At 41.7% G+C, this 21,477-nt stretch overlaps 1 protein-coding gene across 2 annotated transcripts in view; it reads right to left on the bottom strand.

Annotated features, from left to right (window-relative positions):
• Positions 1-21,477, bottom strand: part of TNFAIP8 (TNF alpha induced protein 8) — a 102,573-nt gene that overhangs the window by 39,405 nt on the left and 41,691 nt on the right. The window contains exon 1 of one of the 2 annotated variants that reach the window (XM_039848520.1): positions 13,207-13,705. The exons of the other annotated variant lie outside the window; for it this stretch is intronic. Coding sequence (XP_039704454.1) covers positions 13,207-13,219 — 13 coding nt within the window. The 5' untranslated portion in view covers positions 13,220-13,705. Of the gene's footprint in view, positions 1-13,206; positions 13,706-21,477 lie in introns of those variants that run through there. 2 annotated transcript variants of the gene reach the window in all.

Below are 21,477 nucleotides of genomic sequence, written 5' to 3'. Positions count from 1 at the left end.
AAGGCATGAATCAGAAGTTTTTCCGTTGGAACAGGTCCAGTTACAAAACGTACGTTATTCAGCTTCTTAAAGAAGAGCTATAGAAATATGTAATAGCTACAATTCACTAAGTTGTAGACATCACCAAAATGAATTTTCAGGGAAACTGCTAATATAAACAGTGTGCCTACCTAAAAAAGGTCTTATTAATCCCATTCATTTCCTAACAGAAACAGAAGAAAGTGAAAAAGTGCTGATTTCTTAATCTAAAATCTATTGCAAAAGAATTTTTACTACTGAATTCAGCAAAGTCCCATCACATGCCATTTAACTTTCTCAATTTCAACTATATACAATCAGCCCAAAACGGGCAGAAAGAGAGAGAGAAATAATAATCTAAAGGGTACATCAAGCCACCATTCCTATTTAAAGATTTTATGCTGCAGAGTAAGCATGAGAGGGAGCTGGGAATTCGCTGGTCCCTCCCTGACTCTGCTCTCTCTGTTGCCTCTCACACTGTAAGCATTTCAGATACTGATGATGAATGCTGTGTTTAAGGCTATGTATTTTTTCAAATCTAAGTGCCTCTAAATAAAAAAACAAATGTTTCATCTGGCCCCAAAGAAACAGCAAGCTGTTCTAACGCTAAAGGAAACACTGATACAGTAAATCTTACTGGAAGACGGTATGTTATTCTTCAATCTGGTAACGTACTAAGAAGTTTTCAAAAATAATATTGATCCCACACAACTTTTACTTTACACATGACCCTTCTGCACTCTTAAACAAATCTGCATCTCAGCATCTCATATCTGAGAATCGTGTGGTCAGAGTTGCTGAAAGAGACTCATGATTTTAGACCCAAGATTTCCAAATTGTGTGCCATGGTGCCTCAGGGCACAACAGCAAACTCATAGGGGTGTTGCAGGATATTTTATATTTTGAGAGAAACATAGCATTATTCAATATCCCTCAGACACTATACGAACTTCTAGTTCAAGCTAGTTCACAGTGTAACATTAGATTGTGCTATATTTCTTTTGACGACATCATTTCTTTGCAAAGCTAGATTGTTGGTGGTTGCTGTGATAAAAAGCAAGTATTATGTGAAAAGTAATGTGGAACAGCAAATTAGGGAAGTGAGATCCAATCTGATTTCAAAGTTTGAGAAGTTGTGAGGTGGCCAGTGATCAATTTACTGACTCACAGCTCCAAATTCACCCTTCATTACCTACTGTGAGAAAATGAAGATGGGACTTTAAATAATAATAATAATAATAATAATAATATTTATTATATAATATAATAATATTAATAATAATTTATATTAATAATAATATATTTAGTATTGTTGTTATTATTATTATTATTTTGCCAGCAGGTACAATTCTAAGCTTTGTCAGTGAAGGGCACCGTAGAGACATTACAGGAAGAAGGACCTTTCCTTCTTCGTTCTGGTGTGGTCTTGCTGCAAATTCCTACAAGCACGCATGGCACCTCCAGCACCCAGTTCCTGCAACATGGGCACCTTCTCTGGCAATTGGCTCCTGCTGTACCTGGTGGCCAGCACCAGCCAGCCTCCAGCAGCCACAGCTAGCATCCCCCTCAGGTGGTTTGGTAGCAGATTGCCTCCAGTGAGAAACCTTCTCATGAATACATTTCCTCAGAATCCTCAAGGGTGGATTTCCAGCAAGTTCTATCAGCACAGCACCACGATGACTTCTCTGCCATCCAAGGAGCCACAGCCAGCTATCCCCTCTGCAACAAGGTCTAGGGTGGAAGAGGGAAACTCGGGCTTGATGCTTTATCTCAAACCCAGGGGGAAGTGACTGATCCTTGTATTTGCTATTATTCCTCTATTCTTTAGATTTCTCTTTAATTCCTAATAGCCAGTCCTCATCAAAGTTAATATTTCTTTCTTTTTAAAAAAAAATAGCTTGTTTTACTATTTTTCATTGTGGCAAAATATATATCACATAAAGTTTACCATCTTAATCATTTTTAAGGGTATGTTTCAGTGTATTAAGTATATCTACACTGTGCAACTCTCACCACCATCCCTTTCCAGAACTCTGAACCATGAAACTGAAATTCTGTACCCATTAAACCCTAATTCCCCATTCTCCCCTCCTCTCAGTTACTGGCAACCACCATTCTACTTTCTGTCTCTGAATTTGACCACTGTAGGTACGCCAGATATGTGGCATTACTGAGTACTTGTCTTTTATGCAACTGGCTTACTTCACTTAGCAGAATGCTCTCAAGGTTCATCCCTGTGGGAATATGTGTCAGAATTTGTGTCCTTTTAAAGGTTGAATGGTATTTCATTGTATGGATATTCTGGTTGTCCATTCATCTGTCAATGAACACCTTCGCTTCTACCTTTTGGCTACTTGTGAATAATACTGCTATAAACACGGGTGTGTAAGTACCTGTTCAAGTCCCTGCTTTCAATCCCTTTGGGCGTACTCCCAGAAGGGGAATTGCTAGATCATATGGTGATTTGATTTTTAATTTTTTGAGGAGCTGCCATACTGTTTTGCTAGTTAATATTTCTCTATATTAAACTTTTCTGTCCAAATTATCATGTGGTTTGTCTCCTGATTGGCTCCTGAGTGAAACATGCAAGGCTCAACAGGTGCATACATTCCATTAGTAAGTAACTATGGTGAAGAATGGAATAAAAACTTATTTTTTAATATTTCGATGTATAGGTATTATTTTTTAACATGGCTGTCAGTTATTAGTACATAATTACTTAATAAGTTATTTGGACCTAAGCACTTAACGAATGAAACTGTTAGCTATTTCTTTCGTCGTAGAAATGACATACATAAATTGCAGAGGCACTAACGCGCCATGAGTTAAGAACACTTGGGAACCTTTGCCCCTGTCTTCGTGTTTCCAGCTGCCCTTAGGACCAGTCTGCTTGGACGGTTCCTGAGGCTCTCCCTGTCTGAGAGCATCCTTATCCCTGAAAGCACAGCAGATACACATACACACATTCCCTGAAATGAGACCATGGGTTGAAAGTTCAAATGCCCACCAAGGCTACAGATAGAATAATCCATATCTGCCACAACTATTGGCTACTGCAGGCCCTGCACCCACATAGGCAGCAGAGATAAGCAGGCCACGAGTGAGGCGCCAGGATGCCAGCTAAAATACCAACCTGTCTCTCCCAAAGAAAGCAGTGGCAATCCAAGTGAGTGTGAATGATGCTACCAGTGGTAAAATCGTGAATGTGCACCCCTACATGTAGGTCTGAATGACTTGAAAAGTAATCATTCAGAGACTTTGACATTTGTTTTCATGAACTGTAAATTACTTCAAACAAACCTTATAATGAATCACAACATCTTGTGCAGCTTCACTGTGGGAGCAGCTGCTGCTGGTCTTTTTTCTGCTGTTACACCCTTTTTATACCTCTCTAAAATCTTTGCTCAGGTTTCAACTCCCCTCCATAAAGCCACAGTAAACTTCTACTAAAAGCTGATCATCTTGATGCTAGTTGTCTTTTGAGGCAGATTTGTAAGCTATTTAAAACACAAGATTATACCTTGTAAGGGTTTCCCTACACCCTTCTTTCTAGAGAGTAGAACACGTATTGGACACTTTGAAGGCACCATATAAATAATCAAATAACCATTTAACCATTTCATAATATTAAATTATGACATAAGCTTAATTTCTACTCACCCAAAAACTACGTTTAAGTACAAGGAATCGTGTACATAATAAATAATTGCTATCTTCAAAGAAAGAAAACAAAAAAAGAAAATTTCCACTGCATCTGGAGAAATGAGGCTGATAATCTGCACCAATCCATAAATCTACCAAGTTTACAAAAAATCTATCAGAAAAAGAGCCAAGAAGAAAATAGTTCTGACAGCTGCAACCCTTCTGTTTTACAACATGCAGAGAATGGATGCACTTCTTTTAACATCTTCATAAACAGAGTGGTGAGTAAATGCAAACATCCCCAGTAGAAGCCACTGGAGCCTAGGCTTCAACTAATGGATTGTGCTTATCTTTATGGAGACGACCTTACCAGCCACCCATCAAACCCACCACAGTTGTCCTAGGAACCATTAATAAAATGGCTTGAACAACATTCCATTTCAGTTCTTGGAATTTCCAGGGCTGGCAAAGGTACCAGCAGCAGCTGCCCACTTTAAGAGAACAGCAATCTCATCATCCTCAGAGGGGGAGCTTTGTTTCCTTTATGTTAAGAACTAACATCCGGTACTGGGCCACCTGAATACATATACTAATAAATCCCAGATGAGAATACCAGACACCTCTTTACTCAAGGCATGAACTTCTCTCAGGCACTAAACATTCTATTAAGAAAGTCTCTTAGGAGTAAGCGTCCCCTCAGAGGCTGTTTGTGTTTACAATATGCTGTGTTTTCTAAGGCCACTTTGGGATCTATCATTGCACCGAAGATAATTAATTTTGTCATCTGTTTTCTTAATGGATAAAATTAACCTGTGAATATAAAAAGGCAGCACCTTGGTTGTCCCAAATATTCTGTTACCTGGAACGAAGGAAGGAAAAAGTACTCCACTGGGACATAGCCCCAAATTCTGAACCAGCAACCCAGTTCAGAACCAAACAATTTATGTGTTTAAGTTATGTCTTAATATTATCAGTGATAATATTATCAGTATAATTTATTAAGCACCTACTATGTGCTGGGTATTATGGTAGGTACATTATAGAACATATCTCTTACTACATCTTAGCAAGGTGGGGATTTTAGCTTTGGAAGCACTGCTGTATACATTGCCACTGATCCTCATGACAACCATGTGAGGCAGGAATCTTAGGTATTATTGGCTCCATTTGCTTCTGGGGAAGCTACAGATCCTCAGAGAAATTAGGTGGCTGGCCCAAGATCACTTAGCTCAAACTGAGTATGAACTGAGACTAGAATGTGGGTCCTTTGACCTCATTCCATACTTTTCTCTATACTATGGTGTCTCTGATTGAGCAGAGAACAATAATTATATTTCAAGGCAAACATGCCACATGCTCCAAAGGGGATACAGAGCAGTAAGAGAGGTCAGATGGCACAGCCAACACAACAGCTCTGAGCCTGGCTGATGTGGAGGAAGGGGGAGCCAGACATTAATAGAAAAGGGGAAGTCCAGAGAAGAAACAGGTGTGGCAAGAGGGAAGGCGAGGAGTTCCACTTTACACATCTGACTTTGAGGTCTGAGCAAGTCAATCAAGGTGGGTATATGCTTGACCCTCTTCTATCAGACCAATTTCTCATATAACCAGGACTCTCCAAGGGAAAGCTGCTGCACCTATAAAGCTCATAATTTTTTTATGAAAATATTTCTAAAATGGATTGCATAGCAAATCTCCTCTTCACTAAACAAAGGCTATGGAACGTACTTTATTTTTTGACAAACTAAATCATTGTTGTTAACTACACTATTCTGTCATATAGATATGAACCTATTTTTGCTCACTAAGCCCTGCCTAATAAAGTTGTCTGTTTCCATTGTTGTTACAGCTCATTTTCATTGTCGTTACAGCCAGATAGCAATTTCTACCCAATTTCAAGAGACAAGAAGATGCATGTAATCAAGATTTCACATTCTTCTTAAATGCTCCAGAAAGCCTATCCCAATACATAGATCTGTAGAACAGATGTAAATCCTTAATCTAGTAGAATCATGTTTTCAGGTGAGAGCTGGGACATTAGGGTCTAAAATCAATAAAGTGAAATTGCACATAGTTAAAATTACCTGGGAAATTCCTTAAATGGCCCAGAAAGTACAGAACTGTCTACATGGTTTTGTATCTACACAATACTTATCAGTTCCTCTAACTCTTAGTTTATGTTTCTCTACAGTTGCCAATCAGATGTGTTCAAGTTCTTTTTCCACGATGATGATAAACTCATTACCACCCATTTGTCCGGTCTCCTGAATGTGTTTCGAACTCTGTTGGTAGGCAGAACCGTTAGAACTTATCCTCTCCATTGGTTTTATCAGCAGGTAGCCATCACTTGTTCATCATAAGCAATGCGGTGACTCCCTGGTCATGAAGTGGCTAAATATAAATAGCCAGGATTTCCCGACAGCTGTTTTCTTCCTCAGAGCCTGATGTCACTTTTTATTGACAATTTCTAACAATATTTTTTCATATTCTAATTGGAGGTCCAAGGGACCCAAGAAGAACCAAAGCTTGATGGAGAAAACCAGAGGTTTATTGTTTGTTAGAGGTAGCTGTAGATGTCACTGTTCAGATGTCATCTTCACTTATGTAGTTCTTCATTCTGCAAATATTTATTGAGCATCTACCACATATAGCTACAAATGGTGTAGATAAAACAATCACGGTACCTGCCCTCACAGAGTCTATACTACAGTGGGGAGCAGGACGGACACTAATCAAAATATAGTATGATAAGTGCAATAGCAGAAAAGTATGGGGTGCTAATGAAAGCTCACAGGACAAGTACTAAATCAGACTTGGGGGAGGGGGTCATCACGGAAGGCTCCCTGAAAGAAATGATGCCTAAGCTAAGACTTGAGGGTCAGGAATTAGCCAAGGTAGAGGATGTGAGGGAGAGAGAAGGAAGAATGGTACCAGGTAGAGTTAGCAGTATGTATAATGGGCCAAAGTGAAAGAACAAATGGTAAGAAAGAAAGGCTAAAGAAAAGGCCAATCCTCAGGTAGCCACTGGGGTCTCTGAGAGAGATAATTTAGTAACATGACTAGAGACAGAAGCCAAATCGCAAGGGGTTGCAGAATAAACTGATGTTAAGGAAATAGAGAAAAGACTGGTGGAGTAATCATTTATGAAGTCTCACTGAAAGGAATAAATTGAGAGAGCACTCTGAGGAGAAAACACTATCTAAAGAACACAATTTTACCACAGCTTTAATTGAGTGGCTTTGCTGAAGGAATATTTAAATTCCCATAACTCTCCCACTGGCCAACACCAACCACAGGGAAGCTGGGCACCATCAATCTCTTACAAAAACACATTTGCAAGAATTTGCGTGGACTCTGACATGAGTTTGAATAATGTAAATAAAAAAGAATAAAGTTGAACCCTACTCCCATGCTCAGTGGCCGGTGCTAGTCTAGCCGGTCTTACCTGAAGCAGGGCAGCACAAAGTGTTACTTCTGAGGCGCCTGGGAGGCTCCCAAGCCTCAAATTATCTTCTTTGCACAACAGGAGATACTCATTAGAGAGGCAGCACTTTGGGCTACAATTTGCTCTATTTTCTGTTCTACCATCAGGTTCTTTTAAAAATACAAGTATTCCTTGGAGGAAAGGTCTGTCTATGGATGACTAACATCTAAGAGTATATGAATTCACCGGTTTATTTGTTTATGCAGAGCACATCTGAGGTAGAAGCAGGGATGCAGAAATTGAGTGGTTTGGAGAGTTGGGGAAACAGTGAACACAAGCTCATCCAGTCCTTATTCCACCCTGGTCACTAACCCCAAGCCTGCCTGACACCAAGCAAAGGCAAAAAGAAGTGAATTCACAAACTGGTAGCCTTAGGTCTGAATCCAGATCAGAGAGTTTTCTTGGGCCAGATAAGTTTTGTTTTTCATCTCAACTTCAATGCTTTTCGATGGGGCCTGTTCTCTGCAAGTTGGCTCCAGGCCTCTTGATATCCAATGTTCCATACAAAGCAGCATTTAAACGTTCATTTCTTGCCTGGTTCAAACAACTCTCTCCTACTAAGGTAGAACTCCAGCATTACCCGTTTCGGAGTGGAACACATGTGGTTTACTGAGCAACAGGATCACTAAAAAACAATGAGCCACAAAAAAAGTGTGCAATACCACTGGTAATCAGACTCTTAACAAAAGAGAAGACCAAAAACACCAGTGAGGCTCACCAGTCCCAGGATAAGCCATATAACTGTGGCTTTGAAACCACTTTTTAACAGAAGTATCTGCCACAAGTCACCGTCTGATCTCACCTCACGTACAAGGCTCCTACAAGATCCCTGACACCCAGATGTCACAGAACACAAACTTGGCAGCCAATGTCCAAGCCAGACTTGGCAGAAGAAACACCCCTGCTATTCGGTGAGCTGTGGCTATCTGCAGCACCTGTAGCATCCAAATGACAACACTCAATTTGGAGCACTTCACACCTGGTACTCAGCCAGTTGAGCCACTTGGTAGCTATAAGACATTTACTGCATGCAATACAGACACTGTGCCATCACTTATTTGTCTGTACATTCTGGCACAGAGGATTTAAGTCCTTACCTTGATTCCATCTCAGTTCCTCATGACACTCCCCATCGCACCCTGCGTAGAATCTAGGAATCAGAAAGCTAGTGCTCAAAGGAAGCTTTTGAGGTCCTCTCATTCAATCTCCTCATTCCTCAAACTTGTTCACGAATGATAGATTAGGCCCAGCAAGTTGACAGGACATGTTCAAAGGCTTGTCATATGAGTATCTTAACAGGGACTAGAACCTGAATGTCCAAGGCCTACACTTTGGAGTTCTCTGTGATCAGTCTCCCCAACACACCACGTCTTTCTGCAGCCTAGCCCAGTATTCCTGGACTTGATAATTTCTCTTTCTTGCATAATAAGAGCCATAACTGATATAATATCCTGGGCAGCTAATGAGGAGTGTGCTGAGGACTTCTAATCTTGTTGCCGGCTTTATCACATGTCCAGCCCATTCTCCTCCATTTCCCCAAGTTTTCTGCCTAACAGAGGCCAGAGAATAGCCTGGAAAGGCCCCTACCCTGCAAGGGCAAGGCTTGCCTATCTGATGATAGTCGTACCTGAGATCAGAGACTCCTTGGTGGGGGAGGGGGAGAGGGGAGAATGCCGAGAAACCTCAGTAGCACAGATGGGGAGGGGAGCCTGAGAAGTAGGACCCAGGTCCCTGAGCTTTTCGTCCTCCACTCCCAGCATGGTGCTGTCCCATCACCCCTGATAGAGCTTCCTGATGGATGTGTGATGTGCCACAAAGAGGTGGCTGCCTTCCTGACAGGAGGCAGAAAGGGAAGTCTTGTAAGGTAGGAAAAGGTATGTAAAAGCTCCAGATCACAATCTGGAGCCAGGAGCCAAGTCAGGTCCACCCTGAGATTTTTCCCAGGAGCCAAGAGTGTAGTGAGGAGTTCAGGGACACATATGGTAAAGGGTAGGAACTTACTAAGTCATTAGCAGAGAAGGGGCAAATCAGCAATGGAAAAACACTGGTTTGTGAAGGTCAGGCCAGGTTTTTGTCTTACGATGTGCTCAAAGTCCACTTGGGACTGCTTTTAACAAGCCACACAACACGTAGCTCATTGCATTTCTGTACTTCCACTCACCAGAAACACTGAATTCCAACAGAATGACTTTCGACATAAGCGTTAGCATTTTAATTAGGCTGTCTTTGCAGGTACCTTTAACTGAACACTCTCATTCTCTATCACCCACATGCAGCAAATACTTATTCATAAACTAGAAATGTAGAAATGTTTCTTGTCAAGTTTTCTTAAGGCCTACTTACTGCCCATAGCAGCTCTCACATAAATACCTGCATTTCTGCATTTGCTTTGTTGTCCTGAGTTTTGACAACAGAATTTCCTCCAGTAAGCGCTCCTTCTGAGGTTCTCTGCAAAGCCAGCTAGGAGATCTCACCCCAAAGAACCGCTCTCCTGAAGACCATAAAGCAGAGGACCACAGGGGTCTTTGTTCTTATGCTCCAGGGGTAGACGAAGAACTAATTACAAAAAGAACTATTGATGCCAAAGGATAAAAATCAATGCTAACTCTAATGGTTGAAGGTAGTAGGATTTCAGAGCTCATTTATAGACAGTGTACACAAATGAACATGTAAAATTACCTTGGCTAGCAAAAAAAAAAAAAAAAAGTGCTATACAAACAAATATAAATGCAAAATAAGATGATGATGTAAATCTCACACTACCTTTTAATGGGCACTTTGCTTTAAGGCAAGAGAGTCAGAGATGAGTTAGTTTCCCACAAGATGGGATGACTTTATGCAAATACCTTGTTACTTTGTCCACAGAATACAGGCCATGGGTGATTAAAAGAGAGATGACTTAGGCGACAGCATAAAGTCATTTTCCTCTATACTTAGCACTAGTCTGACCTTCATCAGAAAGTGAGATTAGAGGATTTGGCCTGTGCCCAGAACACAACAGTCATAAGATCTAAAGAAGATGAAAACAAAAAAAGAAGAAAAAAAGGCTCGAACTGGTTCACAGTAAGGCAAGGAGACAAAGAATGTTGGGCAAAAATTTTCCACGTCAAGCTGCATTTGATGTTAACCAGTCACTCTTTTATCTTACGTTAACTATATCCAAGTAACTTAAAAATGAATGTAGGGATGTAGGGAGCCTTTATGAGCTTGTAGATTCTTGAGTTTAACCACTGGTAAAACCCAAAGGATTTATCTCCATACCAAAACAAAAGAAGGTAATATTTGGCAGGGGACTCCTCTGAGATAATAGGATAGGTCTGATGCTTTTTATGTGTGCCTTGGGGCCTCTACAGGTAGGCAGGACACACTAGGATGGTGGGGACAGCCAAGATTAACCATACTGAAACTGCTGCTGGAGGAGCCCACAGCACTTGGCTTCCTCCCGGACTGCTACACTTGGAGGTCTGGGCCTTTGAGGTCACACATCCCACCTGGACAGGCATGGTGGTGGGAAGAATGCTGGGGTCAGGAGGCAGGTTTTTATCCCAGCTCTGGCACTATGATGCTGAATAACCATGGACACCTGACTTGATTTCTTTGTCCTAAATTTCATCTGTAAAATAAGATGATTAGACTAGATCATCTCATGCTTCTCATCTCATGCCCAGTAAAGGTCAAATTCATTATGATTGTCCATAAGGCTCCACCTATTCTGGTCCCTCACTAGCTCTCTAGCTCATCTCCCCTTTTGTCAGCCCCTTGGCTGTTTCTGGAATACCGCACCTATTCCCACTGCTTTGCATCTGCTTGCCTGTGCCTGGAATGTTCTACTCCAGGATGTTCACAGGTCTAGCTTCCTAAGATCTTTCAGATGAGTCTAGTATCACATTCTCAGTAAGGATACACAATTGCAAACCCTCTATACATGCAACGATCCTTATCCCCCTTTTCAGCTTAAAAAAAAAAAAGTGTTTTTTTCCCCCTCATATCACTTAACCTACTATATATTTTACTTGTTTTGTTTGTTGTCTCTCTCCCCCACTAGAAGGGCAGGGATTTCTATCTGCTTTGTTCACAGGTATATCTCGAGTACCTGGAAGAATGCCTGGTACATAACAGGAATTTAGTGAATGGATGCATGCAGGCATGGGTGAAAGGGAGGGCAGGAAGAGTACAGTTCTCCACAATGTCTTCCAGCTCTGAGGTCTGTGGTTTATGTCGTCGAAGGGCTCTGCTCTGTCGCCACTGTACCAGGATGGACTCTGTAACCACGTGAAACAACAAGCCAGCCCAGAGCTAGATGTGGTATGTTTTCACTCTGCTGTACCACTTCTCCAGTGCTGCTTCCTGTATGCTCCATGCCCTGAGCTGAAGGGCCATGCACACCCTGCACTCTCAGCAACACCACCACCTCTGAACATTCTCTATGGAGAATTCTTTATATCTGATAAATATATTTCTATGGGAAATTCTTTATAGATGGTAAATATATTCTGTGTGTGTGTGTGTGTGTGTGTGTATACACATATATATGTATGTATGTATGCAGCTCCATTTTCTAAGGCAAAATTAGTGTCATTTTGGAGAGCATAGTTACAACCATCTCCTTTCTCTAATTCTTCATTTAAAATTCCTGGGAGAAAGAAAATTAAGCTTCCTTACTGCCAAGATATCACACTATTAATGTAACCTGAAGGGAGAAGAGGTGACACTCCCATGTGCATTTAGGCCAGTTCCACTAGATGGCAACCTGGTCTGGGCGCGCTGGTATTCAGGGGGGGGGGTGGGGGGGTGAAATTTATCCTCCTGCCTCCTCCTCACCTTTAGCCTGCTTTTTTTCAACCAGTAATTTATAATTCACTCTTAAATGGTTCATGCTTATTCATGAACGCATTTGACTTAATCACTCCAGCCTTAGAAGCTTTATGTATACTTCTTCTTTCTGCCAAAGTACGTTACTTACCCTCCCTTTGGAACTCTCCCCAAAACTCACTTCTTCCACAAAACCTTCCCAACCAAACCTGGCCCTGGTCCCGACTATATACATGCCATTATATACAGTCACAGACACATAACCATTTTTATATGTTGGCTAGACTGTGCCTATATACATATATAAAGAAAACTGACAGAGAATCACATGCACAACTCTGGGCATCTGGTAGGCAAATGTACATTTAACATAAATGATGTGCCGGTGACCACATTCTGGTAGTCATGGCTCTAGGAAATAGCACTGGCTGCCAAGTGAGACCAGAAACTAGATATATTAACACCCACCTATGTCTTTCGGTTTTTAGTTCCTTTCTAGTATTTAATTTAAGCTCTAGAAAGTCTTGAGTAGAAAAATTTTAGATAAACTTCTCAAATATTACACATAAACCTGAACAAAAGTATGCAAATACCAATATAACTTTGAGGGCTATTTAAAATGCTCTCTTATTTCAATCCTCAAAAACTTTTCCAATTAACCTTAAAAATAAAATTAGGTCTACTTGAAGAAAAAAGCATTAAGTAAGGCTAAAAAGAAACCTAAGGTGTATTTTAAAAGTACGAAAGGGTTTATTGTATATATAGGATAAAATTGCTTATTGGCTGTTAGAGGAAATGGAAGCAAGAATGTTCTGACAAATATCTACACAATGGGAGAACAGAAATAAACACCCTTGTGTTTGTAAGTCACCACATGGTGTTACTGCCACTACCAGACCACTGGGAATCAGAAATGTCTTAAACTAAAGCTAATAAACATGTGTAAATTGTAAAAAGGAGAAACTTTAAGTGAAAAAGCTATCCAATCTTTTGTGAGTCCCATTTCTGAAACATTTGAGCCTTCAACCGATGCCATTTTCCCCACCCGCGACACTGGAACCTACCTCTGGTTCTCCACACCCAAAGTCACAGCAAAAGAAAAGCAGTAATTTGTTGAACACAACCACTTTAAGGCCGTGACCAAGTTATTCCCTTGTAGACAGCAACACCATGTCACTTAGTCATCTGAATATTCCGCCAGATTCCGACATGGACTTAACATCCAAGTCAATCTGAGGGCAGTTTTAACTCACCTAGTTTCAGCATTTTCTCCTTGTACCAGTCAGGACAGCTTCACGGAGCCTTGGTGGAGTCACACAGACTGCAGAAACATACACAGCCGCCCTGTTGTATTCTACGTCATCTGTATCACCTTCAGGAAGAGTCAGTCCTCCCCAAGAATAATCCAAAAATATTTATGTCGTCCTTTTGAAAAATCCACCATAAGCTTACCAAACAAATGCACAGAAGATCGTCACTTTAAAAGTTGTCTTGCTTGTTATTCTGGGAGCTGAGTTTCGTCACCTATAGTGGAATGCATTCTGTGGCCTTTAATTGTGAATCCAGAGAGGTCTCCATGTCCTAATGGGAATGGACTGGCTGCTGCCTGTACTTGCTACCTGTAAACTACGGCTAAATAGAAACACAGGGATTACCTGTGATAGGCGAACAAGAGGTATTTTCAAAATCAAGCAGAAACAGGAAGTCTAACGTTTCGACATGCTAGAAAAGAGGAGCAGATACTTACAAAACAAAAGGGAGCAGCCCCAATCATAGGTGCCTGGAAAAAAGAAAATCAAAAAACACCTCATTCCTACCTGGCCAGTATAAACATGAATGTCTATTAATAGTAAGTACTGCTTAGAGGTGTTCTCATTCTCACAACTAGAGAACAGAGTTTGGGCAATGTTGCTACATAAAATCATTAGTCTTTCCTTTTGAAAAAGAATATAAGGTTTTTATAAAGAATGTACATGCAATTGTATCCAGGCAATACACATGTTCACACACACAGATATATACATATATGCTATTTAACAGTCCTTCAGAAGCTTATTTATTTCCCTAGGTTTTGACAGTCATCACCACACACAAATCTCTCCCTTGTCCATCCCCACCACATAAGATTCTGCCAGTCCTACGTGGTGCACTTCAAGGGTGCCACCTCTATGAAGGCTTTCCCTGAAGATCTCCATCAACTATGTAGGATCTCAGTAGATTCAAGGATCAATAGCTAGGCCAGTGCAGAGGCATCACCTGTGTTCTGAGGCAGAGAGGGGAAAGGAGGCAGCCAGGTCTTCCAGCCCTAGAAACCCTGCTGGGTGGCCCAGCAACCAAGGAATCTGTCCAGATCCAATCCAGCTTTGTTAAGGCACTTGTGCTGAATAATACATGTGGCTCACTGTCTTTTTCTGGTCAGCACAGCTCTGCAGCTGAAGCAGGGTGCCCCAAGCCCCCTGCCCCCTAGAGAACAATTGGCAATGCCTGTGATGGAGGTACTTCGGGCTGCATGTGATACTTAATGAGCTATCATTAGGGAAGTCTGGGTCCATCTTATCTGGTATTACTTTTCCACCTATCTGCAACCATGTGACAGTGGCTTTTAGAAAACCAGATCCTCGTCTTCCATGCACATACACTTCACGTTATCTAGGCATCTTGAGCAGGGTACAGATCACTTAAATCTTTTTTCTGTCCCCACACTTGGTGGGTGGTGATCCCAATTTCTGAAGAGACTGACAGAGCGAAAGAGATAAGCAGCATATTCAACAAGGCTCTGCCAGATAAGGCAGGGCTGAGAAGAGAAGCCGTCAGGCCTAGGCCCTACGCTACCAAAACAATCTCCAGAACACACACTCTCTCTCTCTGGCCTAGTTTCATCGCCTGCTTATTACATACCCCAAGAAAAATATTTCCTTTATAGCCACCCACATCCTTATCAGCAGTACATTCAACAAAATCCCCACAAGAATAATGAAACATGTGCCTGCATGAAAAAGATACCTCTGTTTGTTTATTTTATCTGATTCTACAGCCTCAGAGACTGAACTGGATAGATCTACAAAACATCTTGACCTTCAGGCTTTGGCATTCCCAGGATGCTCCCTAGTCCCTAGAGCAGGATACTGTGGCTCCCAAGAGCAGTGTTGTTTTCTTTCTGTTCACCTCCCCGCCTTCCCATCAGTACTCTTTCTTCTTAGCGACCTCAACTCTTTCAATGGACTCCCTAAATCCATGGCCAACCAGAGCCTCCTCAATTCGACTTGCTTCTCTTCGTCCCGCTCCTTCAAGGAGGAAGGAGTCATTGGCAAAACAGGAAAGAAGATAGACTGAGGGGAAATTTTTCCAGGAGACTCAGTGCCTGAAATTGGCAAAGTGTTCCAGAAACATTCTATAGATGTTATCACAGAGACAGAAGATGGTCAGACTCATCCTCTCTCATACAAGGGGTCCTTGCAGAGGAGTACTTGGTTCATGCCTAGACAAGGGAGGGAAAATCCCATTGGCTGAGCACCTGATGGATGATGGGCAGCGTGCATGATGCTTTCCTTGCATTCACTCGGTCCTCACCAAAACCCTGGGAGGTGGACTCCATTATCCCCAGGTTACAGGTAAGAGAACAGAGCTCCATAAATTTAATATACCTGCTCAGTGCAATGCGGAATATGAACCTAGGTACACCTAACTCCAAATCTGTTGTAATTTTTTCTTCATATCACATCACAAATGTGTCCTTGGTTCATCAGGCAGAAAACAAAAATAAGGGACTATCTGGAAAATAAAAAGAACACCTGCAACCCACCTTTCAAGGCCAGGTAGAACAATGAGATAAACTGCGAACAGAGCTTCTGGGGGCCAGCCCTGGCATCAAAGACAGGGCTGGAGTGGAGACGTCTCAAGTCTGTCATCTAGCTGACTGTCATTAATGGCCTCCCCCTAAACGGGCTGCACAGAACTGGGGAAGGCAGACTTTCCTATCACATAGTATGAGTTTCTTTGTTTTAAACATACATTTTATTAAAAGTTTCTCAGAAGCAAAATAAATAAATTAATTAAAGCCCTTCTTTCTCTTTTCTCTCTTAGAATCAGGACTTCAGTATTGGCAAGACCTCTGATATCATCTAACCTCATTTCACAAGCAAGGAGAATGAGGCAGTCCAAAGAGGCTGAAGGCATGCCTAAAAATCACACTGCTAGCTGCTTAGCCGTGCAGCTGCGGTGAGAGCTGGCACTTAGGGCTTTAGAATGAACATTTATGTATGTCTTCCTATGATGCAGACTCAAATCTCTCTTCACACTTGCACTACCAATGAAAAGACTAAACCGGCATTCAGAAAGCAAAGAAACACTGAGCGCCTGCTGCAATAAATATGCGGGCGCTTAAATGTGGTTTATTTTCTCCTGACCTGACATTTTATAGCATTCTTCCATTGCAAACCTTTATGTGAAACTGAACAGGATCCCTAGTGATAAAATACTAAACTAATTAAACTTTCAATTTGCCAAGAAAAACTCTCCAATTGCAGAGTAAATGTCTCTAAAAATTTTAGAATTTTTAGTTAATATGCAACATATGATATTTCCCAAGCTGAATTCCTCATCCTCCCTCCATCACCAAACCTGATCATTTTTCTCTGTTTTAACCTCTCTGGATTTAATCGCCACCCTGTCATCACCGATTCTTCTCTTGGTTTGGATGGTCGCTCATTCACTGAGTTCTGCTGTCTTCTCATCTGTGCTTCTCCTATTCTCATTTCCATTTGGATTCTATTAAACGCTTTGCTTTAAAGGTAGCAGAAGGTGGTTTCTTGAAGACAGCTTTCCAGGGAATGGCAGCAAAGCAGTTCTACTCTCCATTCTCCCTTTAGAGGCCATAGAACTTTGTCATTTTGTCATTTTACCCATGAGGCTATTTTCAAACTTAAATTAAAAAAAAAAAAAAACTTTCAAAAATGTTTTAATTTTGAGAGCAATCAAAAATTACAGCATGTCTTGAGCAAAGTTTCTCTTTGATCCCTGCTCCAGGAAAAACATCTATAGCAGTTTTGACCATTTCCAGAAGGATAATATGTCGCCCAGTTCCCGGTCTTATTCCATTTGTACCCAGAGCTCCCATGTTTTTGCACCCAACAATCAGCACCTGTCCTCCACCCCACCCTCCTCAGCCTAACGACTCAACAAATTTGTCTCACAACAAGGTGCTATCCAACAAGCTCCTTCCACAGGTGACTGGGGAGCAGACATGCCAGCAAACCACCTCTCATCCCCTGGAGAGGCGTCAGAGCCCTGTTTTCCCTCCCCCATTCAGCAGTCCTGCTACAGATGAGGAGGGGGCCGTGGGAGCCCTGAGTCCCCTATCCTCTGGTATTTTTCTGTCTTCCTCCACTATCTTCTCATCACTCAAGTCCTTTCATGACAAAGGAGGGCAAGTGGGCTCATATAATCTAAAAATGCTCATAATAGAGCAAAGGGGTAGTTTGAAACTAAATTCATATACTTCTTTACCCCCAAACAGCTTCTCTTTGGGTGCTCCATATGTCACCTTCCCATCAGGCATTCAGACTTGACATCTCAGTGTCATGATGAACCCCATTCTCCACTGCCAGCCACCATGTTCTCATGTTTCTCCACCTCTGCAATGCCCCTTCTGCTTTCCCCTCGTTCCAGCCCCATCACCCCATCCCACCCCAGGCTTCATCCTCTGGCCTGAACTTTCTGCTCCTTTGACTTAGTTGCCCTCGTGGCACATCTTCCCAAAACAAAGCTCTATCACCATAACGTCACCATCTGTGCCTAGAACTGAGTTTATAAAGTGCTTCCCCATCCTCACTTCACCATGTCACTCTGATGAGGATGGGCGATGCCTCCCTACTGTTCATGGGTGGAGTCTGCACAGGCAGCACAGGATTTAAGGCAGTCCCCAGCCCTGCCCCCGCCATGCCCAGTGCTATTCTACCTCTGGGCCTCTGATCACCCGCTTTCCTCAGCCTCTCTCATCATTCTCATCCTCATCAGCTACAAAATACGGCCAATGTCCCAACACTCAGCTCACATGAGACCTGTCAGTACTGCAGCTCCCACTCCTCTGTCTCCCTCCGTCACTCAGAAGCTTTCTTACAGCACTTAGCAAGTTTTGCTCCAAGGGATAGCCATTGCTACACATCTCGTGACCCCCATTACACTGCACATTCCTAGGTGACGGGAGAGTTGTTTACTCATTCAACAAAATCAACCTGCATTTATCTAGTATATACTGCATGCAAGACACTGATTTAGATGCTGGAGACATGGTGGAAAATAAAACACATAAGGTCTCCTGTCCCACAAAAACTCACATTCAGTAGGAGAAAGAGATGGCAGACAAGTAAATACATAAATAAATAAAAGACAGATCATGAAAGGTGCTAGGATGGAAAGGAGCACAGGGTTCTAAAGGAGACCAATCTGGCGGAGGTGGCATTGGAGGTGTATGCCAGAGTCAGAGGAAGAGCAGGCGCTCCAGCTGAGACAGGACAATCTTGACACACTACAGGGGAAGAAACAGAAAGAGGGCCAGTGTGGCTGCAGTGTTGGTAGCACAGAGGAGAAGGGTGTGAGAAGCAGTTGGGAGTTGGGCAAAGGCCAAAATAGGTAAGGGCCATACAGGACATGGTAAGAAGTTGATATTATATGGTAGGAATGTAAAACAGGTAAAATGTCTGGAAGGCAAAGTAGCAATAAAGATCAAAACCTTAAAACTCCACATGCTCTTTGAACCACTTCCAGGAATATATCCAATGAAACAGACAAGTGTGGACAGCTAGTGTAAGGGAGTTGCGTGTTATTATGACAACATGAAAACAAAACAGCCCAACTACCCAAGTGGGGGACTGGTTAAGTGACTGATGGCACATCTATCTAATAACATGCAATATAGTCTTTAAAAATGATCTTGTGGAATAATGAATAACATAAGAACTCTTCACAAAGGCTACAAAGCAATATATAAAAGCAAAGAAATTATATTAAGTAGTATATAATTTTTATAGAGGAAAACTACAGGCATAAAGATAAATGCCTGGTGTGTTATATTCACAATACATTTTTTTTTTCTGGGTGGTGAAATAAAGAATACCTTTTTCCTCCATTTTTCTATATATATATATAATATATATTTTGTAAAACTATAGTTGATACATATACTAAACTTTGTTTTTTTACAAGGAAAAAGGGTTTTAAAAATCTGTGAGTCATAAGAAAGTATAGCAAGGGTGGATACCCTATGAGATTACAAAAATAAATAAAGGCTGCTGATCAAGAGATGGCCAGGGCAATCGTCTGTCTTTTTAGGGAATCTTCAAAGCAAAACAGAAAAACAAACCATAAAAACTCCCTAGAACTTAGGACAGGAAGTGTGTCATTCCCTTCTGGCTTATCCTTCTGACTCAGCACTGACTATTAGGCCCCTCTCACCCTTGTTCTGAAGGACTTAGAGATAGGAGTTCTGGGAGGAGGAAGACTTAGAAACCTCACCCAGGATCTCCCAACCCTGGGGGTGAAGTTTGAAACGCTGACCTGGATCTTTTAAGAAAATAACTTTTCCCTATTATTCTTTAGATTCAATACAGCTGAGACCAACAGTCCCATTTCAGTTATTACAGGTTAAAATGATTGAGTTCTTGTCTGTTTCTTTTAAACAAGATTTACTGCTCAAAACCCAAATATGCTCTTGTGTTCAAGCTTTCTCCCCAAACAGGTTTGAGAATTTAATAAACAGTTCAGACAAGTCACAACAGGTCTCAGGTATTTGGATCCTGGCTTACACAGTCCAAGCTGAAAAAGTTGATGCAGAGGCCCATTCAGCCAGTTTGCCTCCCTGCTCACCACTGGGTCACAAAGGTGGTTTGGTTCCTAGTCCTGTTTGGCAGCCTCCTAAACTCAGAACTCAAAAGCCCTTCGAAGAGCACAGACTGAAAGTGATTTGCTAGCAGAATCCCACAGACTTCTTTTAATTCCATTTTAATAATCCTCTGGAGACTACAGAGCTGAGGGAAACATACATAGGACTATACGACAAAATAGAAGTTTATAACTTTGGAAACCTTTAAATTTTTGAGGCAAATTAAATCAGAATTTGAGGACACTGACAATTACAATCCAGGGCCACTGCCTTCTGACATTCATTCAACAAATATTTATTGAGGCCGTACTGTGTCCCATGGTAGCCCCCAGGATTAATGATAAACAAGGAGGCTGGAGGAGGTGCATGATGCATAGGGACGGTGGGTGGGGGTGCGGAGTAAGGGAGACAAACACTTCCAAGAAACTCCAACAAGTATAGTAAATTTGGGAACAGGTTATTAAGAATCTTATAAGTCCTGTTTAAATTTTAAACTTTATCAAAACTCCAATAAGGCATTTTAACCAGGGGATGACATAATCAGATGGATATTTTATATAGACCAATATCAGCACAGAAAGCCAAACCGGTGTGGGAGTGGGAATAGGGGATGCATGTAGCAAGTGAACTATCTTTGAAGTAATATAGATAAGAGCTGATGGTAGTGGCCTGGTCTTAGTTGGTGGCAGTAGATTGTGATAAGCAATGTACAGATTCTATAGCTATTCGATGGGAGAACTGATAAAACTGGCAATTGATTGGGCATAGGGGTGAGGTACTGGGAGATGTCTTCCAGATTTCTGGGTAATCAACTGGATCATTTACTGCGGGGAAAACTGGAAGAGAAGGTAAGTTCAGCTTACTACATATTGAATTGGAGTTGCCTGTGGGATATCCAAGTACCGATGAACACTTTACAGCCAGACACACAGGTCTAGAACTTAGACAAGAGGTTAGACTTGAAAAATAAATCTGGAAGCCATTGCCATGTGAAGCCCTAGGAATGGATAGGATCGCCAAGGGAGAATGTAGAATAAGAAGAGCAAAGCACTCAGACAGAGCCCTAAGAAATACCAACATGTAAGGACGGGGCAAAGAAGAGAAAAGACTGAGAAGGAGCAGAGAGAAAAGGAAGAAGAAAATCAGGAGAGTGAACTATAAAGGAAAAGTTTGTACAGAAAACAGGAGCAGTATGGACTCACAATGAACAATCAAGAAAGAACTGAAAGGTGCCCATCTACCTATTAGTAAAATGATAGACACTGTTCCACTTCTTCTCCACCTCTCTGTATTTCTGGAGTCATCTGTGAGCAGGAAGGGGCCAAATGGGAGGCAGCAAAGTAAGAGAGTAACTTTTGAGATAAACTTAGCAGCAGATTCTGGCTATGGTCAGAGTCTGCTCAGCGGCTGGAAAAAAGGGCCAAGAGCCACAGAAGTAACAAAACATAAGGTTCTGAGACCAGGCCTCAAAGAGAGGCACTCTGTTATTCAATCAAAAGTATTTATTGGTCATCTACTATGTATGGGCATTTGTTTACAGTGCTGGGGATAGAGCAGTGATGAAGTTCTAGTGAAAGAGCCAGAAAAACAGGATATCAAACAGAGATAAATGCTGTGTGCCTGCGCGTGCGCACATGTGTGTGTG

This window comes from Pteropus medius, unplaced genomic scaffold, assembly GCF_902729225.1.
Source record: "Pteropus medius unplaced genomic scaffold, Ma_sr-lr_union100, whole genome shotgun sequence".
Lineage (NCBI taxonomy): Eukaryota > Metazoa > Chordata > Mammalia > Chiroptera > Pteropodidae > Pteropus > Pteropus medius.
Note: the sequence above shows the minus strand (reverse complement) of the source record. Positions and strands in the feature narration are given on the sequence as shown.